The 22,058-nt window shown below is 48.2% G+C and overlaps 1 protein-coding gene across 1 annotated transcript in view; it reads right to left on the bottom strand.

Moving 5' to 3' along the window:
• LOC142010746 (serine protease 55-like) overlaps window positions 1-22,058 on the bottom strand; it is a 28,800-nt gene extending 6,742 nt beyond the window's left edge. Inside the window, exons 1-4 of the mRNA XM_074989160.1 lie at window positions 22,004-22,058; window positions 17,798-17,987; window positions 13,659-13,909; window positions 50-192 (exon numbers count right to left, since the gene is read on the bottom strand). Of these exons, the coding sequence (XP_074845261.1) occupies window positions 50-192; window positions 13,659-13,909; window positions 17,798-17,987; window positions 22,004-22,058 (639 nt within the window). The remainder of the gene's footprint in view (window positions 1-49; window positions 193-13,658; window positions 13,910-17,797; window positions 17,988-22,003) is intronic.

The raw sequence follows: 22,058 nt of genomic DNA, 5'->3' as shown, positions 1-22,058 counted from the left end.
TTTCTGCTGACATCAGCAGCAAGGCTGGATGGGCACCTGTTTACCTTACCTGGCAGGTGTCTCTCCTGTCTTCCACAGGGCCAGCACACAGCATGTTCACCGTTAGCTCCGGGATCCACTCAGAGCACCGCTTGCTGCTGATCAGCTTCATCGGCATCTTCTTGAGCATGTTGGTTAATTTCCTCTTGTCTCCTAGCCGGAGAAAGAGAGAGGAGAGAGTGTGTGGTGAGGTTATGGGTGGTTAAGGAACAATCTAAATAATACAACGAAAATGTTGGGAGTCAGTGACAGCAACAACATAGCAGCCTCCGGGTTAGACTGCGTATCACTGCAGCAGATGACTGGGGAAAGGGTAAGTACCCAGGTGACATTTAAACCCCTTTGGTGCCCTTTAACAGGCTGTAGTATATGTGAGAGTAATCATAGAATCCTAGGGCTCGAAAGAACCTCAGAAGGCCATCAGATGCAGCCCCCTGCTCAAAGCAGGATCAACCCCAACTAAATCATCCCAGCCAGGACCTTGTCAAGCCAGGACTTAAAAACCTCTAGGGATGGAGATTCCACCACCTCTCTAGGCAACACATTCCAATGCTTCACCACCCGCCTGGTAAAGTAGTTTTTCCAAATATCCAACCTATTCCTCCTCAACTGAAACTTGAGTCCACTGCTCCTTGTTCTGCCATTGTCTCTCCTCAGAACAGCCTCTCTCCATCTTCTTTAGAACCCCCCTTCAGAAAGGTGAAGGCTGCTATCAAATCACCCCTCACTCTTCTCTTCTGCAAACTATATAAGCCCAGATCGCTCAGCCTCTCCTTGTAGGTCATGTGCTCCAGCCCCTAATCATTTTCTTTGCCCTCTGCTGGACCCCCTCCAATGCATCCACATTGGTTAGCTAGCTAGCACAGCTCTGAAGATGAAGCAAGTGCCAGCTAAATATGTAAAAGCAATGTAGGGAGCAAAACAGGCAAAGGAATGGCCAGCAAAATCTCCATTGCCTTGGAAGAAGAGTGAGTTGGATCCGGTGGGTTACTCGGGTTCAGAGTTACTGACTACAGAGTTCCTGAGAACCACCAGCCTCCTTGGCCTCTTGTTGAGAGAGACAGGCCTGGTCTCTGCCCAAGAAAATAACTCCTGAGCCTGACAGTCCAGGAGAGTGATGTCCCCTCTTTGTGTCTTTCACATTTCAGGGTGCACTTCATCCCAATGTGAAGCTGTGTCACCACTGGCCCTGTGCCCCTCATGAGGTTTTGGCGCTGTAGCTCCCAGCCACTCTATGGTACACAGGTCACACCGTGAGTGTCTGGGTGCGGACAGCCCTGGGTCCGTAGAACTGACCTCAGCAACCTGTCTATAGCTCCACTCCCCCGACCCCAGCTTCCACCATGCTGGGGTACAACAAGCAAGGTCTGGATTTACCCACAAGCGAATGTCTGGCCCATTCCTGGACAGGCCAGGGAAATCAGAGGGGTACGTCTAAAGATAGCCTATCCCTTAAACCCCACATGGAGCTGGTTTAGAACACCTGTACATTATGGCACGCTAAGTTAGAAAGGGTGACAGGCAAATCCCAAGGTAAACAGATGAGGGGGGTTGAGAGGGCAACGTGGGGACTCCGCACCCTGGGAAGGACAGGAGCAGTGAGCCCTTAGTGCCACCAGGACCATGCCGCTCTCACCAGCCCTGCAAGCTGCCTGGAGTGCCGGACCTGCAGGGCTCTGGCGTGCGCTGCCCAGCACTCATGGGTGATGTAAAGGGCCCAGGGGCTCAGTGGCAGCAGCTGGGAGCCCCAGGCCCTCTAAAACTGCCAGACTGTGGGACAGTTGCCCCCTTTCAGCCCCCTTGCCGGCAGGCCTGTAAACAAGCTGCCAAGTGGCTCAGGCTTAATCCAGCACAGTGCAGGCTTTGCTTCATTCATCAAACTTCCTTCTTCCCAGCTGTGGCTGACTCTTCCTCAGTCAGGGCCTTCCACGAGTGCCTATGATGCTGGAGTCCCCTGTCCTCCTAGGTGCAAGATCTTTCTCTAAGCAGGCTCCTGGCCTATGGTGGGTTCCAGGGACTTCAGCCCTTCCCCTGTGGCTGAAAGGCATGCCTTCAGCAGCTTCCAAAGGCTTGGGTCCCTGGCGGCTAGCCAGTGATGGGTGCCAAAGATGGCTTCTAGCCTGTCCCATACCCAGCTCAGATTCAGTTAGCAAGCAGCCAGGAAGCTGCCCTCCTGCTGTTTGCCCCATGCTGGGGGCATCCCACCCCACCACCCGTCAACAGGACTGCCACAGTCTTGCTTCAGCCAGGCTGAATTTGTGTGGCTGCCCTGAGGCAAACTCAAAGCTGGGACCTCTGGAGCTTAGTGCAGGCACCTGTACAGCTTGAGCTAAAGGCCAGTAGGGTCTAACCTTAGCCTGTGGAGGACACTCATTCTTTCTCTGTGAAGTGGTCCAGGTACCGCTACATGGGACAGTTCACCACACATAGGGTCGTGGGTTACAGAGCCACCAGAGAGAGGTAAATAGCTGCCCCCTCCTTCCTTTGCATGGCCAAAAAAACCCAAGCAGTCCTGTAACACCTTAATGACGAGCCATTTCTTTAAGGTGCTACAGGACTGCTTGTTTTGTGTGTGTGTGTGTGTGTGTGTGTGTGCGTGTGTGCGTGTGTGTGTGTGCGTGCATGTGCACGCAAAGCTACAGACTAACAGGGCTACCCCTCTGAGGCTTTGTACAGCCAGGCATTTTCAGACATAGTGGGTTCATAATCATTACTCGGTACATGTCACGGTGATAGTAATCACCAGCATGTCATTAGCGTGCAGAAACGAGCTCACTCTATACACTCTGATAAGACAATAATGTTAGAACATAACATAAGAACATAAGAATGGCCATACTGGGTCAGACCAAAGGTCCATCGAGCCCAGCATCCCATCTGCCGACGGTGGCCAATGCCAGGTGCCCCAGAGAAGGAGAACAGAAGACAATGATCAAGTGATTTATCTCCTGCCATCCATCTCCTGCCCTTGTTATGAAGGCTAGGGCACCATACTTTATCCCTGGCTAATAGCCATTTATGGACCTAACCTGCAAAAATTTATCAAGCTCTTTTTTAAACCCTAATAGAGTCCTGGCCTTCACAGCCTCCTCGGGCAAGGAGTTCCACAGGTTGACTGTGCGCTGTGTGAAGAAAAATTTCCTTTTATTAGTTTTGAACCTACTACCCATCAATTTCATTTGGTGTCCCCTAGTTCTTGTATTATGGGAAAAGGTAAATAATTTTTCTATATTCACTTTCTCCACACCATTCATGATTTTATATACCTCTATCATATCGCCCCTCAATCGCCTTTTTTCCAAACTGAAAAGTCCCAGTCTCTCTAGCCTCTCCCCATATGGGACCCTTTCCAAGCCCCTAATCATCTTAGTCGCCCTTTTCTGAACCTTTTCTAATGCCAATATATCTTTTTTGAGGTGAGGAGACCACATCTGCACGCAGTACTCGAGATGTGGGCGTACCATAGTTTTATATAGGGGAAGTATGATATCTTTTGTCTTATTATCGATCCCTTTTTTAATAATTCCTAACATCCTATTTGCCTTACTAACTGCCGCTGCACACTGCGTGGATGTCTTCAGAGAACTATCCACTATAACTCCAAGATCCCTTTCCTGATCTGTCGTAGCTAAATTTGACCCCATCATGTAGTACGTGTAATTTGGGTTATTTTTTCCAACATGCATTACCTTACACTTACCCACATTAAATTTCATTTGCCATTTTGCTGCCCAGTCACTCAGTTTGCTGAGATCTTTTTGTAGTTCTTCACAATCCCTTTTGCTTTTGACTGTCCTGAACAACTTGGTGTCATCTGCAAACTTTGCCACCTCACTGCTTACCTCATTTTCTAGATCATTGATGAACAAGTTGAACAGGATCGGTCCCAGGACTGACCCCTGGGGAACACCACTAGTTACCCTCCTCCATTGTGAAAATTTACCATTTATTCCCACCCTTTGTTTTCTGTCTTTTAACCAATTACCGATCCATGAAAGGACCTTTCCTCCTATCCCATGACCACCTAATTTACATAAAAGCCTTTGGTGTGGGACCGTGTCAAAGGCTTTCTGGAAATCTAGGTATATTATGTCCACTGGGTGCCCCTTGTCCGCATGTTTATTAACCCCTTCAAAGAATTCTAATAGATTAGTTAGACACGACTTCCCTCTGCAGAAACCATGCTGACTTTTGCCCAACAATTCGTGCTCTTCTATGTGCCTTGCAATTTTACTCTTTACTAGTGTTTCTACTAATTTGCCTGGTACTGATGTTAAACTTATCGGTCTATAATTGCCAGGATCTCCTCTAGAGCCTTTTTTAAATATTGGTGTTATATTGGCCGTCTTCCAGTCATTTGGTACCAAAGTGGATTTAAAGGATAGGTTACAAACCACTGTTAATAACTCCGCAATTTCACATTTGAGTTCTTTCAGAACCCTTGGGTGAATACCGTCTGGTCCTGGAGACTTGTTACTATTCAGCTTATCAATTAACTCCAAAACCTCCTCTAATGTCACTTCAATCTGAGTGAGTTCCTCAGATTTGTCACCTAAAAAGGCTGGCTCAGATTTAGGAACCTCTGTAACATCTTCAGCCGTGAAGACTGAAGCAAAGAAATCATTTAATCGCTCCGCAATGGCACTGTCTTCCTTGATCGCTCCTTTTATATCTTTATCATCCAAGGGCCCCACTGCTTTTTTAGCAGGCTTCCTGCTTCTAATGTATTTAAAAAACATTTTACTATCGTTTTTTGAATTTTTGGCTAGCTGTTCCTCAAACTCTTTTTTGGCTTTTCTTACTACATTATGACACTTAATTTGGGAGTGTTTATGTTCCTTTCTATTTTCCTCACTAGGATTTGACTTCCACTTTTTAAAAGCTGCCCTTTTCTCTCTCACTGCCTTTTTAACATGGCTGTTTAGCCATGGTGGTTCTTTGTTAGGTCTCTTACTGTGTTTTTTTATTTGGGGTATACATTTAAGTTGGGCCTCTAGTATGGTGTCTTTAAACAGTTTCCATGCAGCTTCCAGGGATTTTAGTTTAATTACTCTACCTTTTAGTTTCTGTTTAACTAGCTTCCTCATTTTAGTGTAATTCCCCTTTTTGAAATTAAATGCCAGAGTGTTTGACCGCTGCGGTGTTCTTCCCAACACAGGAATATTAAAAGTTATTATATTGTGGTCACTATTTCCAAGCGGTCCAGTAACAGTTACCTCTTGGACCAGATCCTGCGTTCCAGTCAAGACTAGATCGAGAATCAACTCTCCCCTTGTGGGTTCCTGTACTAGCTGCATACGAGTTGCATACGAGTTGATTCAGTTGTTTATCTCTCTGTCTTCAGAGCTCAGCGAAAGAGTCTCCACCCCACCCCCGACCCCTTTAGCTTGATTGGTCATTTTGGTGTCTCTATGTAAATTGAGGTAAATACACATCGCTTTGTGGGACACATCTTGTTTCGTTATAGTTCCAGCCTCTATTCATAATTCTCAATACCCACTGAGTGGGAACAGCTTGTAAGACTATGTAGTAGCTAAAAGGTTGTTACAAGGCGGAGGGAGAAAAATTATTCTCCTTAACCTCTGAAGGTAAAACAAGAAGCAATGGGCTTCATTTGCAGTAAGGGAGGTTCAGGTTGGATAACAGGAAAAACTTCCTGTCAGGGTGGTTAAAAACTGACACAAATTGCTCAGGGAGGCTATGGAATCTCAAGCATTTGAGATATTTAATTGCAGGTTAGATAAACACCTGCCAAGTATGGGGCAGACCAGTGTTCCTTAAACTTTCTGAGACCACAGACCACCAAACAATAACATTTTTATGTGGAACACCTATGAAAATTTTCCTCCAAAAATTTTTCTCAGACTTAAAAAAAAAAAAAAAGCCAGTAGCATATACAGCAAAAACGAAACAAAGTCATTTAATCAGGCATCCTAGCAATGAAGAAGTAACGTTGTATCTGGTTTTAATAATAGAAAATATATAAATGCGCCACACGTCGTTGGTAGTTGCATGTTGTTGCTAGTTGCTACACCGCCGTTTATACAGGAGAAGAAGAGAAGAGGCTGGCACAATGTCAGCCAACCTTGCTGGATTGTCAGACTCCTACCACTCTTGCAAGATGTAGAAATAAAATGATGTTTCAGTATTTTCCATTGCTGTTATCATCGTAAAATGGTCATTTATCGTAAAACTTTGAACTATTTTTCCACCCCTGCGAGCTGTTGACGGAACACCAGGTTCCACGGAACAGAGTTTAAGAAAGACCTATCTAGATGGCGCCTGGTCCTGCCATAAGTGCAGGGTACTGGACTCGATCGCCTGAGGTCCCATCCAGTTCTATGATTCTTTGAATAGTAATGATCAGTGAGATTGTAGTTTCTGAATGCTGCCTCACATGGCACATTGTGTACAGTGAAGATTACAATAGCGTGGAGGGCAGGAACACAGGGGTGCCTATGATGAAAAGCACTCATGTAGTGGGGTAGGCCCCACAGGTGTGAATTTCTCCCTTTTGTACAAGCTCTCCTGAGCCCCCTTTCAGTGTTTCCCAGGCTTGAGGCTCTTGAGGGGAGACAGGACTTCATAGTCCATTCAGTCCAGGGCTTCTTGGTTGAAACCACCAACCGACGGCACGTAGTGCTGCAGCTAATTTAAACTCCTGCTTGTCTTTGCTCTTAAGACCAATTTTCCCTGTTTTTGCTGGCACTCAGGGGAAAGGGTGGAGATGCTGAACCTTTTACAAAGCTCCTTTCTTGTCTGGGATTGGGGCCCTGTTGTGCCAGGTGCTGTGCAAATGCAGAAGAAATTGAGCTCCCGAGCCAAGTGTTAGAGAGAACACGTTCGGTGTTGCACTTGAGTTCAACAGGGATGAAGGAAAAGCAAACAAAAATCTATCCTCGTCTACAAAGAAGCTGTAGGCCTAGTTTTATTATTGACCCTACAGCTAATGGAGAAGAGCAAGAGAAAATGCATGATCCCCTGGCAGGGTCCGTTGAGGATGGCTTAAGGTTGGCAGGGAAGGAGTTGAACTTCTGCCTCTAACCTGAAGGAAAACCACAGCTGGCTCTTCTGAGACTAGGGAGCTCCAGAGTGGCCAGCTACAGGTCTGAGGTAACCCTAGAGAAGCGGGGTGAGGGCTAGGTGGAATCCTACATTTGGCTGTGACCTGGGTGTGGAGAAATGCTGGTGAGGTGAGCGCAGGCTCCATTTTGATGCCTCGCTGAACCACACAACAGTTCAATTCAGGACTTTGGCAGTGCTGGGGGGTGGGAAGAGGCCCGTTGTCCAAGGACTTGGCCGTTCAAAAGGACCCAGAGCTCTGGGCTGCCACCGCCATTACTATGGCAGCAACAGGAGCTAGAGCCTTGGCCCCTTTAAATCGCCATGGGAACAGGGCCTAGTCTGGGTGACGCTGAGGGCTGCCTGTGGGATGCTCGCTCCCAGGCCTGCCCATCTGTCCAGGGGCAGCTCCCTTTCCAGGAGAGCCAGCCCTCACACTGCATTATCCAGGCCCCATTGACGTCTGTTGCCAGCTCTGCAGAAACCCTCTTCTCAGCTTACATCTGGCCCTTGAAGGGGCAGCACCCTCTTCTTGTCTTCATGATGTTCTGCAATGACACTGGTCATGAACACCCAGCTCAACAGCTCTACTGTTAGACTCAGTGCGGGGCTAAACCGCATGTCACAGAATCACAAGAGAGCAAAGTAAATGGAAGAAAAAGGAGGAGGAGGAGCCCCTGAAGGTCTAGACATCAGGCCTACTTGTCTTTTGGTACCTTCAGGGCATCTCCAAGACCTTGAGGGACTGAACGACTTTTCCTCTTGCCAAGTGACAAACAGGCTCGTCCTCCATGTGGGAAACAACCAGTTTGCTCTTTTCAAAAAGAAGCCAGAAAGTGTTTGCACGCCCCAAATTCCCACAGAGCCATGAAAAGGCCTGAAATACTCACGGCAATGAGAAGAGTATGTTCCTTTAACCCACGTTCCCCTGTGGAACCCATTGGAAGCAAAGGCGTAGACAGGCCCTTTCAAGAGGTATGTCAGCAGTAAGCCACTCCCATAGGGCAAGAGACACATGGTCCTCCTGACTAGCTCTTCCTAAGTGTGTGGAGTGGAGGGGAGGGAGAGAGGGCTGGAGCATGTGGCCCTGCCACATGTGGATTCCCTGCGGTTGCTGGTTCCAGAGAGGCTATTGCTATGGAAGGCACAATTTAGGGAGTCTCAAGAACTGCTGTGACTTGTTCTGGGGGCGATCCAGCCCCGATAGGCCCTGAGCAGAGGAGGCACCTCACCTCCTGGACTCTAGGGTCTCTTTCAGTGCTAACCTCACACTTGTCACAACAGTGCAAATGCCCCAGGTCTGTAGGAGTGCCACATCTAAACTGCTTCTTCCAAGCCAAACCTTGCAACCCGGGTGAGGGCTGGAGAGGGTATCGGACATCAGTCTTGTCTCCTCCTGATTCTGGGCTGCTCTTGGGACCACCATTATTCCTGGCTTAATTGAGACTGCTGAGGGACTCTCAAGAGTTATATCAGCTTTCCCCAGCTGGTGGCAGTACCACTGAGAGCACCCCAGGTGCTGGGCGCAAGGGGGAGTCTCAGCAAACTCCCTGCACCAATGTGTTCAAGGGAGAGCCTCCTAAATCACTGTAATTCTCCCCCTGCCAGCTCCAGCATCTTTCTGCCCATATATACTGTGCCAGGAGAGTGCAAACGCTGCAGGGAAAGGGCAAATCCCACCCCACATTTCCAATGCATCACCCCAGAACTCACATATGACTTGGGCCTCATTCTGACCTCACTTGCACCAGAGTAACTCCACCTTCTTTCTGGAGCCAGCTTGAGCTCCCAGTCCATGTGGGAACTCCACTAATGCAGTATTTTACCAGCCAGGCCCTACAGAGGCCGACTGGCATCCCACCGGAGAAATGAGACTGAAAACACCGCTCCCCACTGGCCATGTCACGAGATAGCTGATTAGAGATTTGCTGCCAAAGAAACACGCTGACAAACAACCAAAACACGGAGGAAGCCTCTGAGCCTGGAGAAAGCAACTGAGTCACATGGTGAAATGGCCCCCCGCCATTTACTGTTCTTGGAGAACCAACCTCCGAAAAACCCCATGTACTCAACGGTCATCCGTGCTCTCCTGCTCAGCTTTCTGCTTGTGACCACTGAGGGAGCAAAGTCAAACACAATCATAGAATCATAGACTGCTAGGACTGGAAGGGACCTTGAGAGACCATGGAGTTCAGCCCTTTGCCCTCATGGCAGGACCAAGTGCTGTTTAGACCATCCCTGACAGACATTTAGGTAAGCTGTTCTTAAATATCTCCAGAGATGGAGATTCCACAACCTCCCTTGGCAATTTATTCCACTGTTTGACCACCCTGACAGTTAGGAACTTTTTCCTAACATCCAACCTAAACCTCCCTTGCTGCAGTTTAAGCCCATTGCTTCTTGTTCTATCCTCAGAGGCCAAGAAGAACAAGTTTTCTCCTTCCTCCTCATGGTACCTTTTTAGTAGGCATCCTTCAGTCTGCATAGACTATGGATTGCGCCCTTTATAGTTTCAATTGAGGACTTCATTTACAGTGTCTACCGTGACTATGAAGACCCACACGAGAGTGACAGTCTGTGCTGCATCTCTTGCAGATGTGGTGGGTGTCTGGCAAGTCCTTAGCGTGCTTTCTGTGCGCTCGCTTCTCCTCTGCTAGCTGTCTGATCCTCATCTCACCCTTCTGAAGGCCCTTGTGTAACCCCTGCCTCCATCTGCCGCGGTCGTCTGCTACTTCTTCCCAGTTGTCCAGCTCAATGTCTACCTCTCTGAGGTCTCTCTTGCAGACATCTTTGTAGTGCAACTGGGGGCATCCGGGAGGTCTTTTGCCAGAGGCTAGCTCACCATACAGGATGTCTTTTGGAATCCTTCCATCATTCATCCTGTGGTCGTGGCCAAGCCAGTGGAGCCGACGCTGCCTGAGGAGGGTGTGCATGGTTGGGATTCCAGCTTGCTCGAGGACGGCGGTGTTGGTCACTCTGTCCTTCCATGATAGTCCAAGGATGCGCCTGAGGCAGCACAAGTGGAAGACGTTCAGCCTCTTTTCCTGGCAGGCATACAGGGTCCAAGTCTCGCTGCCATAAAGGAGGGTGCTGAGGATGCAGGCTCTGTAGACTTGCATTTTGGTGTGAGTGTACAGCTTGTTGTTATTCCACACTCTCTTGCTGAGTCTGGACAGAGTTGTGGCCGCTTTTCCGATCCTCCTATTTAGCTCAGTGTCCAATGACAGGGTATCAGTGATGGTGGACCCGAAGTAAACAAACTCGTGGACAACTTCTAACGTATAGTTGTCAATGCTGATTGATGGGGATTCAGCAACATCCTGACCAAGTACGTTTGTCTTCTTTAGGCTGATGGTAAGTCCTAAGTCCTTGCACGCTTTGGAGAACCGATCCAGCAGTTTTTGAAGCTGGTCTTCTGTGTGAGACACTACAGCAGCATCGTCTGCGAACAGCATGTCTCTGATGAGGACTTCCCGCACCTTAGACTTAGCGTTCAGCCTTGCAAGGTTAAACAGTTAAAAGTTAAACTATGACGTGCTTAGTGCTGCTGTAGCGCAAATACCCGCTCGTGAACAACTGTACATCTTGGGTGACTTCAATGCAAGAGTTGGAGCTGATTGGGCCTCATGGCCTTCCTGCTTAGGACACGTCGGTGTGGGAAAAATGAATGACAATGGACAGCTTCTCCTTGAACTGTGCACGTACCACAATCTGTGCATCACAAACACATTCTTCCAAACAAAGCCACAGCACAGAGTGTCATGGAGACACCCACACTCGAAGCCCTGGCGTCAACTAGACGTGGTCATCACTAGGCGTAATAACCTCAAAAACGTCCTTTTGATACCCTTTTAGATACCTGAAAACTGCTATCATGTCCCCCCTCAATCTTCTCTTTTCCAAACTAAACAAGCCCAATTCTTTCAGCTTGGACAAAAGAAGACCTGGGTGGGGGGGACATGGTTTGTGCAGGGGCACAAGGCCTAACAAGGCAAATACAGGCCCTCTGCTACTTGAAGAGGGAGTTCAGAGGGAAGAAGTGACTGAGACAAGAGGCCCAAGTAGATGTCAGGTATTATACTCTTTTGGTGATACCATGCTACCCACACGGCCTCCTTTCTTGATTAAGCCTTTCCAGTATTTACTTCTGATCCTCTCTTCTTTGCTGTTTAGCCAAGCTGGGCTCATTGGGCCAAATTCAACCCTGATGTCACTCCTGTTACTTCAGTGGGATTTCACCTGAGAGCAAACGAGGCCATTTCCTGGTTTTAGCCGAACTGCCTAAACCCAGCCCCTCCAGGTGGGGAGGAGTGAATTTGTACCAGGCTGAAATCTACTGGAAGTATCAGCCTGTGAACATAGTTCCCCCAGAATGGTTGTATCATTCAACTCTTTCATTCCGTAGCACAGCTCACAATTTAAGTCCAGATTCCATAGAATCATAGAATCCCAGGGCTGGAAGGGACCTCAGGAGCTCATTGAGTCCAGCCCCCTGCCCAAAGAAGGACCAACCCCAATCAGATCATCCCACTAAGGCTTTGTCAAACTGGAGCTCCAAAACCTCTAGGGATGGCGATTCCACCACCTCTCTAGGCAACGCATTCCAGTGCTTCACCTCCCTCCTGGGGAAACAGATTTTCCTATTTCCCTGTATCCCAGCCAAACCTGCTGTTGGGCCTGCAGAGTGGCCGAGGGGGTTGTCTCGTGAAACCTTTGTGATCTCCAATTGGAGAGATCTGCTCAAGGCATGAGGTGTCTCACACTAGGGCTGGGAGGGGGCTGCCCTTCGCACTGGATAGCAGTGCCTCAAGCTGACAGGGAGCTGGTGTACGTGGAAGGACCTAGGTGTCATAAACCGGGCAGGCGAGGTGCTGTTCTTTGTAAGGGTTAGAATGGGCATCAAACAGCTTTCACTTTCGTCTACTTCCCCCACTCCTCCCGATTCACCTACTTTGCTATCTCCAGCAGCAGTGAGAGCAGGCTACCAACACAGCCTCCTTCCCAAACTCACAGGGCCTGCAGAGGTACTCCAGGTCAGAGTTTTCTACCAGTGTACTGTGGCATACTGGTGTGCCACGAGAACCGGCCAAGTGTGCGCTGAAATTTCAATTTCTCCTCACTGTGCCTCTTTGCAGAGCCACCCTGGCGGGGGGGAAATTGACGACTGTGGGCACAGCCCTTTGTGGCGTGACCACCACAGTGTTGCAAGCCACGGCCTGCATGCACCCCGTGCATGATTAAGGCTTCGCTACCCAATCAGAACCCAGCATGCCACCGTGCATTGACCAACCCTCCTGAGGAGCTAAGGGCTCAGCCACATTCGAGGAAGCGGGGCCAGCTCAGGGCTCAGTCACATATGCGGAAGTGAGACCCCCACCTCACCAAGCATTAAAAGCTCCTAGCGAGGAAAAACTCCTAAAAAGGGCAAAAGGGCACAATGCATTGACATTGGCCCAGGGGTTGCTTCCGTGTCCAAATCCCAATAAAAAGTTAACCCCCCCGCTCCCAGATCGGAGACGTGTGTACTTTGACATGCCCATCGGCCAGCCCGAGTCACTTGTCCCTCCTGCCAAAAATCCAGACCCTTTTGGCTAGATGTTGGTGTGGGCTCTGCTCGCCATCTCGCTTTGGGAACCACCCCATAAACACAGGCTTTCCCCTGTCCGTCACCTGACATCACTTTGGGGTAGGCAGCTAGAGCATGCTGGGTATTCCTCCTTAATTCCCACCCCCATAACATTGATTAAACCATCATTAATAAAGCTTTTTTTACGCTCATTGCTTGTCTTGTCTCCGTCCACCACTCGTCCGGCGAACCCCTTTCACTCCTGGGACAACGACCCTGTGCCAGCTGGTGTGGGCTTTGTCAATTCCCCACCCCACACACCCACCCCGCGAGAGGAAATGCCAACCCTGCAGGACTCTGTTCATGCTAGGAGGCAACTGAAATGCTGCTTCCCAGCCTGGACAACCTGCCCTGACTCCCTGACTTGGCAAGGGGGAGGCAGGGAAGGTGGGAGCCTGTTGACATTTAAACCACGGCCCAGCTCCGACAGGCTGGCAGGGAGGGGAGCCTGCTTTCTGGAACCACCTCCTCCACTTGCAAATACCATGAGTAGCCACGGAAATTTTCAGTGTGGTTACATGTTTACTCAACATCCTTTGCATGGTGCTGAGCAGATTTTGACAATGTGTCTGGGGCTGCAGTCAGGGATAGTGTATTCTGTGGTGGATTTGAAGCATTAATGCATTTGATTTTTGTTTAGCTTGCATGGAAATGTGACATTTATGAGCAATCAATTCAGCTGGAAAAAGTGGGTGTGCCATGAAACTGTTTGTCTCATTGAAGTGTGCTGTGTTACCGGGGAACCACTGCCCTAGGCCCTGTATATTTGGTTTGGGCCTTGCACAGCTGAGAGGAATGCCTGAAACCAGAACTTCTTGCCTAGGTTACGTACAACACATGCCCCCTGTTTTGCTGTAGGAGGGTTATTTTAAAGTAATTGACAGCAGACCACTGGTAAATAACCCTACCCTACCGCACATACGCACAGTACCTGCAGCTGAGGCTCCCCAGCCAGCGACCCAGCAGTCCTTCCAGGTCTGAAGGTCATGTATGAAGGGCATGCAAATGGGCACTTTCTGTTCGCTGAACTCCAAGGGCGAGTCAAGCAGGATCAAGGCAATGTCATTGTCCATGCTTGAACTGTTGAAGCGCTCGTGCAGAATCAGCCTGTCCAGCTTTTTCTTCTCCACTTGGTGGCTTTCCTGGTCGACTGCCTCAAATGCCACATAAAGATCTGGTGGACTTAGTAACAATAACACAAACAGAGCATGAAGAAGGCCAGCACAGGCACTCTGCAAAGGTGCCAGGGAGTCCTGTTTTGAAGCAGGAGCTCAAAGCCCTTTCACTCTATGGCTACGTCTACACGTGCACCCAACTTCGAAATAGCTTATTTCGATGTTGCGAAATCGAAATAGACTATTTCGATGAATAACGTCTACACGTCCTCCAGGGCTGGCAACGTCGATGTTCAACTTCGACGTTGCTCAGCCCAACATCGAAATAGGCGCAGCGAGGGAACGTCTACACGCCAAAGTAGCACACATCGAAATAAGGGAGCCAGGCACAGCTGCAGACAGGGTCACGGGGCGGACTCAACAGCAAGTCGCTCCCTTAAAGGGCCCCTCCCAGACACACTTTCATTAAACAGTGCAAGATACACAGAGCCAACAACTAGTTGCAGACCCTGTATATGCAGCACGGACCCCCAGCTGCAGCAGCAGCAGCCAGAAGCCCTGGGCTAAGGGCTGCTGCCCACGGTGACCACAGAGCCCCGCAAGGGCTGGAGAGAGAGTATCTCTCAACCCCCCAGCTGATGGCCGCCATGGAGGACCCCGCTATTTCGATGTTGCGGGACGCGGATCGTCTACACGTCCCTACTTCGATGTTGAACGTCGAAGTAGGGCGCTATTCCCATCCGCTCATGGGGTTAGCGACTTCGACGTCTCGCCGCCTAACGTCGATTTCAACTTCGAAATAGCGCCCAACACGTGTAGACGTGACGGGCGCTATTTCAAAGTTACTGCCGCTACTTCGAAGTAGCGTGCACGTGTAGACGCAGCTTATGGGGTTGAGTGAGGCACAGAGGTCCTTAAAACCCCTCTGCATTGCTGGTACTGGTGGCTTTGGGAAATTGTTTTAACAAAAGGCTGGATTCTGCCTCCCTCCCTCCTTATTCCAGGAGCAGCTCGATTGATTTCTTTGGTAGTTCATGGGGAGAAAGGGGGTAATCCTCTCTTGTTTGAAAACTGGTCTGGTATTATCATAGAATACTAGAACTGGAAGGAACCTCAAGAGGTCATCAAGTCCAGTCCCCTGCCCTTATGGAAGGCCCAAGCACCAGAGAATCATAGAATCCTAGGGCTGGAAGGGAGCTCAGGACGTCACCTATTCCAGCCCCCTGTTTCAAGCAGGATCAACCCCCACTAAGTCATTCCAGTCAGGACCTTGTCCAGCCAGGTCGTAAAAAGCTAGAGGGATGGAGAGTCTACCACCTCGCTAGGCAATGCATTCCAGTGCTTCACTGCCCTTCTGGTAAAGTAGTTTTTCCTGTTATCCAACCTACACCTCTCCCTCTTCAACTTCAGACCATTACTCCTTGTTCTGCCATCTGACACGACTGAGAACAGTTTCTCACCCTCCTCTTGAGAGCTCCCCTTCAGGAAGTTGAAGGCTGCTATTAAATCACCCCTCCATCTCCTCTTCTGTAAACTAAATAAGCCCAAATCCCTCAGTCTACCAGTCTTGTGCTCCAGCCCCTTTAATCATTTTTGTTGCCCTCTGCTGAACCTGCTCCAATACAGTCACATCCTTTTTATCATGGGGTGTGGGGGGGTCAACTGGACACAATATTCCAGATGTGGCCTCACCAGCACCAAATAGAGGGGACAACCACTTCTCTAGCCCTGCTCAAAATGCTCCTCATAATGCACCCTAGTATGACATTAGCCTTCTTGGCTACAAGGGCAAACTGTTTACTCATATCCAGCCTTTCATCCACCATAACCCCCCAGGTCCCCTTCTGCTGTACTGCTGCTTAGCCAGTTGCTCCCCAGCCTATAAAAATGTTTGGGATTCTTCCATCCCAAGTGCAGGACTCTACACTTCTCCTTGTTGAACCACATCAGATTTCTTTTAGCCCAGTCCTCCAATTTAGCCAGGTCCCTCTGCATTCTCTCTCTACCCTCCAACATATCTACCTCTCCCGCTATCTTTGTGTCATCCGCAGACTTGCTGAGGGTGCAACCCAGTCCCTCATCCAGGTCATTAATAAAGATGTTGAACCATCTTTATGATCCCCAATAGATATTTATCCAACCTGCTTTTAAATATTGCCGATGATGGAGCTTCCACAGGCTCCCTAGGAAATTTATTCCTGTGTTCATCCACCCTGACAGGAAGTTTTTCCTAATGTCTAACTTAAACCTCCCTTGCTGCAATTTAAGCCCTTTGTGTCTTGTCCTATCCTCAGAGGTCACAAACAGATTTTCTCCCTCCTCCTTGTAACACTCTTTTAGGTACTTCAGAGCTGCTGTCATGTCCCTGCTCAGTCTCCTCTTTTCCAGGTTAAACAAACTGAGTTCTTTCAATCATCCCGCACAGGTCTCGTTTTCTAGACCTTTAATCATGTCGCTCAAAATGTTCCAGGTGCCATCACCATGGTATCAGTTCATTTCACAATCTCTAATGGATTCATCCCGTGGGGCCTCACTGTCAGCCCGAATACAGATGGGAAGACAGGGCACAGAGTGCCTAAAGGGCAGGTTGGTGTTCGCTGAGTTCAGTACAGCAGGACCAAGTATTTAGTGGTTTACTCAGAGTCCCAGAGGAAGTTATGGCAAAAACAGGAACTCGGCCCCTGTCTCCCAAGTACCAGGCCAGCACCAAACTGGACCATTTTCCTGACTGGATGTATGACCTGAGGGGCTTGTTTGTGCCTCTGTTTCCCTCCTACCCTTTGTCTTGTTCATCTGTTTGTAAGCCGTCCAAGGCAGGGACTCTGATTATCTTTGTACAGCACCTAGCACACTCCAAATGTGTGCGCAGTTATTTGTACTTTTGGCCTGGGAAAGGAACCAGTTTTGAGAACCCATCACCATTCTGGTTTTTCTTGGGTGAAGCGCGGAGTCGTGTGTGATTTCTCACCACACTGGAAAAGGCACGTCCATCAGAAGGCGTCCTAATTGCCGTGCCAAGTGTCTGCCCAGCACTACACGCCGTGCCCCTCATGTGGAAGCCAGGCAGGCTGCAGGAAGACAGCGGAGCTAATAATGAAAACGGGTGGGAACTAAGGTATGTTACATGCAGCTCTGCCACTGATTTCCTTTCTGACCTCAGTCCAGTTCCTGAACACCACTTTGCCTACCTGTAAATGGAGACCAGGATAGATGGCCTGTAAAGCGCTTTGAGATCCTTAGATGGAAGGGACTTGGCAAGTATGAAGGGTTATTGAGGAGCACTGTTTCCCTTGCGGGGGAGGTGATGGGATTTGAGGTGGGAGGAGCTAAAGTGCAGTAGCTCTTCCTATTGGCAAGTAAGAAGATAAGACCGGCCGGGGGAGAGGCAGATGGCTGAGGCAGACTCTTCAGCCATGCCCTCCAAGGTGTGGCTGGGAAATGTCCCCTCATCACAGATCCAGAAGAGGAGGGAGAGGACGGATGTTTCTCTCTCCTCCACCTCCACTTCCTGCACGTGGGCCTTCCCTGGCTCCTGCAACCTGGCCTGCTGGCTGGGGCTCCCCTTGCAATCCCCACCTGCGTTGGCTGGAGTGGTGGGGTGTGTGTGCAATTTAGGAGTCCGATATATTGCAGGGAAGGGGTGAATCTGGCCAAATACTAGTTGCTCTCTTAGAGCAGCCAGGAGGCCAGGATGCTACACCCCGGCTAGCAAAAGCTTCATGGTAATTCAGACAAGGTCACCATGGCCAGACTGTGCAATGAAGCGCTTCACCAGCCCTACATCACGGGATGGTTGTGCCTGTGTGGAGTGTTTCTACTTGTCATAAATTACTTCTCTTGCCTAGCCTGAGCTGCTGTGGCTGTCACACTTGGAGGCCTGACTCCTGCCTGTGTGCAACAGCTGCAATGAGAAGGATCCCATCTCCCTCCCCCCACAGCGTGTCGCGGGACTCACAGTTCTTTTGTGAAACAATGTGCCGCAGATAAAATCCACCAGCTGCTTATAATCGACCCGCCGCAAAAATGCTTCTCTTTGGTCTGGATGCTCACTTGCCAGGGGACCTCACCGGACGTGGCACCTGCGTCCCCTACGGTCTTTGATGCTTTCAGTGTGGAGGGTGTGTAGGAAGGCCAGAGGCCACATTCTAAAAACACAACATAGTGCATTGTCTGCAGATAGGTCACTTCAAATCACGCTGCAAGATGGGTACGACCACATGCAGGGCCCCATTCTGTGTTCTTCCTGGCTTACATCACAAAAGCAGATAATGAAGCCCAGGATTAATTTTGTGCAGTAAGACATCAAGAACAGAGGGACAGACTCACTTGGGGTCTTTAGTGATGGGCACAAAAAACATCCCTTGGATCAGGATTTCAAACACCCCAAAGTTATAAGGTGTAGGGGAAGAGGGTTTAGATCCTGGGTTTGGTTCAGCCTTTACAAAGAGACAGGATAGTTGCAAATTCAAACCCAGGCTTGCATTTTGAACACCTGCAAAGTTAGGAGTGCTTGGATCAGAAATTCTTGGAGTCAGACTGTGTCTACACTGGCATTCCTCTTTTGAAAGAGGAATGCAAATGAGGGAAATCAAAAATTTAAATAAATCACTGGTTTACATGTCCCATGCTTCATTTGCATAATCACTTTTTGGAAGAAGTTCTTTCAAAAGAAAGAAAGCAGTGAAGATGGGGCTCTTTTGAAAATAAACCCCATCTTAGAAATAAACCGCCCTCCCTCCCCCCCCCTTGCCACAGCAGGGAGTGGGGGCAGGCTTGTTTGGACTAGGAAGTGGAATTTCAGTTGCCTTCCAGCATGAACGGGGTCTTGCAGGGTTGGCATTGCCTCTTGTGGTGGCTCTGCAACTGACGAACCCCATGCCAGATGGGACTCAGGCAGCCTTGCTGCTTGAGGCCCAGCTTGCACAGGATTGTCAATTTCCCCAGCAGGGTGGCTCTGCAAAAAAGCCACAGTGAGGGGAAATCGACAAAATTTCAGGGGAAACTTGGATGATTCTCAAGGCCATGGCACAGTGGTTGAAAAACAGTGATCTAGACCTTCTCTGATAGATGTCTGTCTAGCCTGCTCTTAAATATCTCCAGTGATAGAGATTCCACAACCTCACTAGGCAATTTATTCTAATGCTTAACCACCCTGGCAGTTAGGATATTTTTTCTAATGTCCAACCTAAACCTCCCTTGCTTCAGTTTAAGCCCATTGCTCCTTCTCCTATCCTCAGGGGCCAAGAAGACCAATTTTTCTCCCTCCTCCTTGTAACCCTCTTTTAGGTACTTGAAAACCACTATCATGCCCCTTCTCAGTCTTCTCTTTTTTAAACTAAACAAGCCCACTCCTTTCAGTCTTCCCTCATAATTCATGCTCGCTAGATCTTTCATCATTCTTGCTGCTCGTCTCTGGAACTTCTCCCCATCTGTCTTGAAATGTGGTGCCCAGACTTGGACACAATATGCCAATTGAGGAGTATCACAGAATTTGCATTTGCTGTCTTCCTCGCTGCCTCATATTATGACAAGTATCAGAGGGGTAGCCGTGTTAATCTGTAGCTGCAAAAACAACGAGATGTCCCATGGCACTGCATAGACTAACAGATATATTGGAGCATAAGCTTTCGTGGTCAAAGACCTACTTTGTCAGACTACATGCATCTGATGAAGCGGGTCTTTGCCCACAAAAGCTTGTGCTCCAATATATCTGTTAGTCTATAAGGTGCCACAGGAATTCTCATTGTTTTTGCATGATATTGCTAGCTCATGTTTAGCTGATTGTATATCCCATTCCCTAAATCCTCTTCCGAGTCAGTATTCAAAACACATTCTGCCACCCTGTACGTGTGACCAACAGCCTTCCTTCCTACAAGTATAACATATCATTTAGCTATATTAAGACACACTGTTCCCGTTAGCCTAGCTGCTATGAAACAGAGGATGCATGTGAAGTCTGTGAGCGTAAGAAGCAAGCAGCAAATAGAATAAGATTATACCATATTTGGGACAGGGACTATCTTTTTGTTCTCTGTTTGCACGGAGCCTCCAACGGCCAGTATTCTGTGGTGCTAATACAGCACAAAGATAGGTAGCCAAGAATAAGACGACATCAGGTATATTTCAGATATAGAGGTGACACAGGGTCTACAGACCTCAGGACTGTGAGGTATTTGGTGTAGTAGAATTAAGCTTTAGGATAAATTAGGATCATAGAAGGATCATAGGAGATCGGGGTTGGTAGAGACCTCAAGAGATCATCTGATCCAACCCCCTGCTCAAATAAATCATCCCAGTCAGGGCTTTCTCAAACTGGGACTTAACAATATTAATTAGCTACATAAGACAGATAAACAAGCATAAATAAATTAATAATAAAGTGCTGAGCTCGTGCCTATGTTTGTGATATGTGGCTGTTTGGAAGATAACTGCTGAGTTTGCATAGCCGCGTCCACGAGAAATCAGCAGACCTCACAAGATGACATCACATTGGAAGGGGGGGGTGAAATGTTGGAGACAAGGTTACTTAAGAGCTGCCACTGTGTTGATAAGGGGACGTAAATGTTAATGAGTACAAGGCAAATTACCGAGTTAGTCGATCTAGAATAGGACATGCCAAAAGTAGTGGGATGTGAAGGCTCAAATAAGCAAAGGGAGTCAAAATCTTCATAAATATGTATGGACCCCAGAGGGCATCAGTGTAACCCATTATAAAAGCTGTGCCTCAGCCTGCATGTCTTGGGGGGGGGTGGATATTGGAGAGACGCCAAGAGAACAAGCTCTGATGATGAAGGTGAGGATGAAGATAAGGATAATGTTTCAGGTTTTTGCACAAGGTGTGGTGTAAGTAAGGACAATACTAATTCTGTACTGGGCTCTCTCTCCTTTCCCAAACTACAGTGGGTGTGTTGATACCAGATTGGATAATAAAAATAATAAAAGAGTGTTATGGTCCTGATTGTGCCTCAGGTGGACCCCTCTTCCGCTGATAGCCTGCAATCATACTGCAATCATTCTTGGGGCTGAAGCTCACATTAAGCTAGAAAAAAAAGCAGTCAAGTAGCACTTTAAAGACTAGCAAAATAGTTTATTAGGTGAGCTTTCATGGGACAGACCCACTTCTTCAGACCATAGCCAGACCAGAACAGACTCAATATTTAAGACACAGAGAACCAAAAACAATGACCTCAAGGTATGTGTGTTACTGAAGAGACATTATCGCTCCGTTTTAGAAAGAGAAGTGGACAAACTGACATTTATATTCAAATTTGGAACATTAACACATGGTTTAAATCGTGATGGGAACTTTCTGAGTCACTATAGGGGCTTATCTGCATACTTGACTCAATCTAATTCTTGATCTTCCCCCCCACCCCTCCACTCTCTGATTTGCTCACCTTGATTATCTTTTCCTGATTTGTCCTCCTTGCTTACTGTTTTTGGTTCTCTGTGCCTTAAATATTGAGTCTGTTCTGGTCTGGCTATGGTCTGAAGAAGTGGGTCTGTCCCACGAAAGCTCACCTAATAAACTATTTTGCTAGTCTTTAAAGTGCTACCTGACTGCTTTTTGTTTTGATAGTGTATAGACTAGCACGGCTTCCTCTCTGTTATTATTAAGCTAGATGTGACCTCCCACCTTGGGGTGACTGATTGCTTAGAGTAACGCACAACTACAGCTAAGACCACACAATGGTTTTAAAAACCCTGATCCTCCCAAGTGGGTGGATCCTGCTAGTGTTGTGCATGCAAAGCAAATCTGAAGATAAATTTGACCTAATAGTTTAGGAGAGCATTTGGCATTCATAGGTATCCATGACAATGAAAGCAAAAGACCTTGAAACTCGGTTGTTTTCAAATACTATAAAAAGTTGAGCCTTGGAACCAGTCATCTTTACTTCATTATCTCATTTTGTCCACGAAAATTGTTCAGTTATTGCACATATTAGAGCCCCAAACACAGCTGTCTCAGACTACTCAAAGAGCTGAAATGCATTTTCTTCTTGAGGCTGAAGAATGGCTGTCATTAATTGAAGCCTACAAGGCAGTGCCTAGTTCTTCACTCACTCACCCTGGTGAAAAGCAGGTGGTGTTAAAATGGGATAAATGAGAGGAGAACCAGGTTCCCACAGAGGAAATTGCTCAGGGTTTAGAATCCACCTACCTGCATGTGTGCGTCCCATAAAGGCAGTTAGAAGCCAAAGAGTAAGGAACCGCAT

Source organism: Carettochelys insculpta, chromosome 3 (assembly GCF_033958435.1).
Source record: "Carettochelys insculpta isolate YL-2023 chromosome 3, ASM3395843v1, whole genome shotgun sequence".
Taxonomy (NCBI): Eukaryota; Metazoa; Chordata; order Testudines; family Carettochelyidae; genus Carettochelys; species Carettochelys insculpta.
Note: the sequence above shows the minus strand (reverse complement) of the source record. Positions and strands in the feature narration are given on the sequence as shown.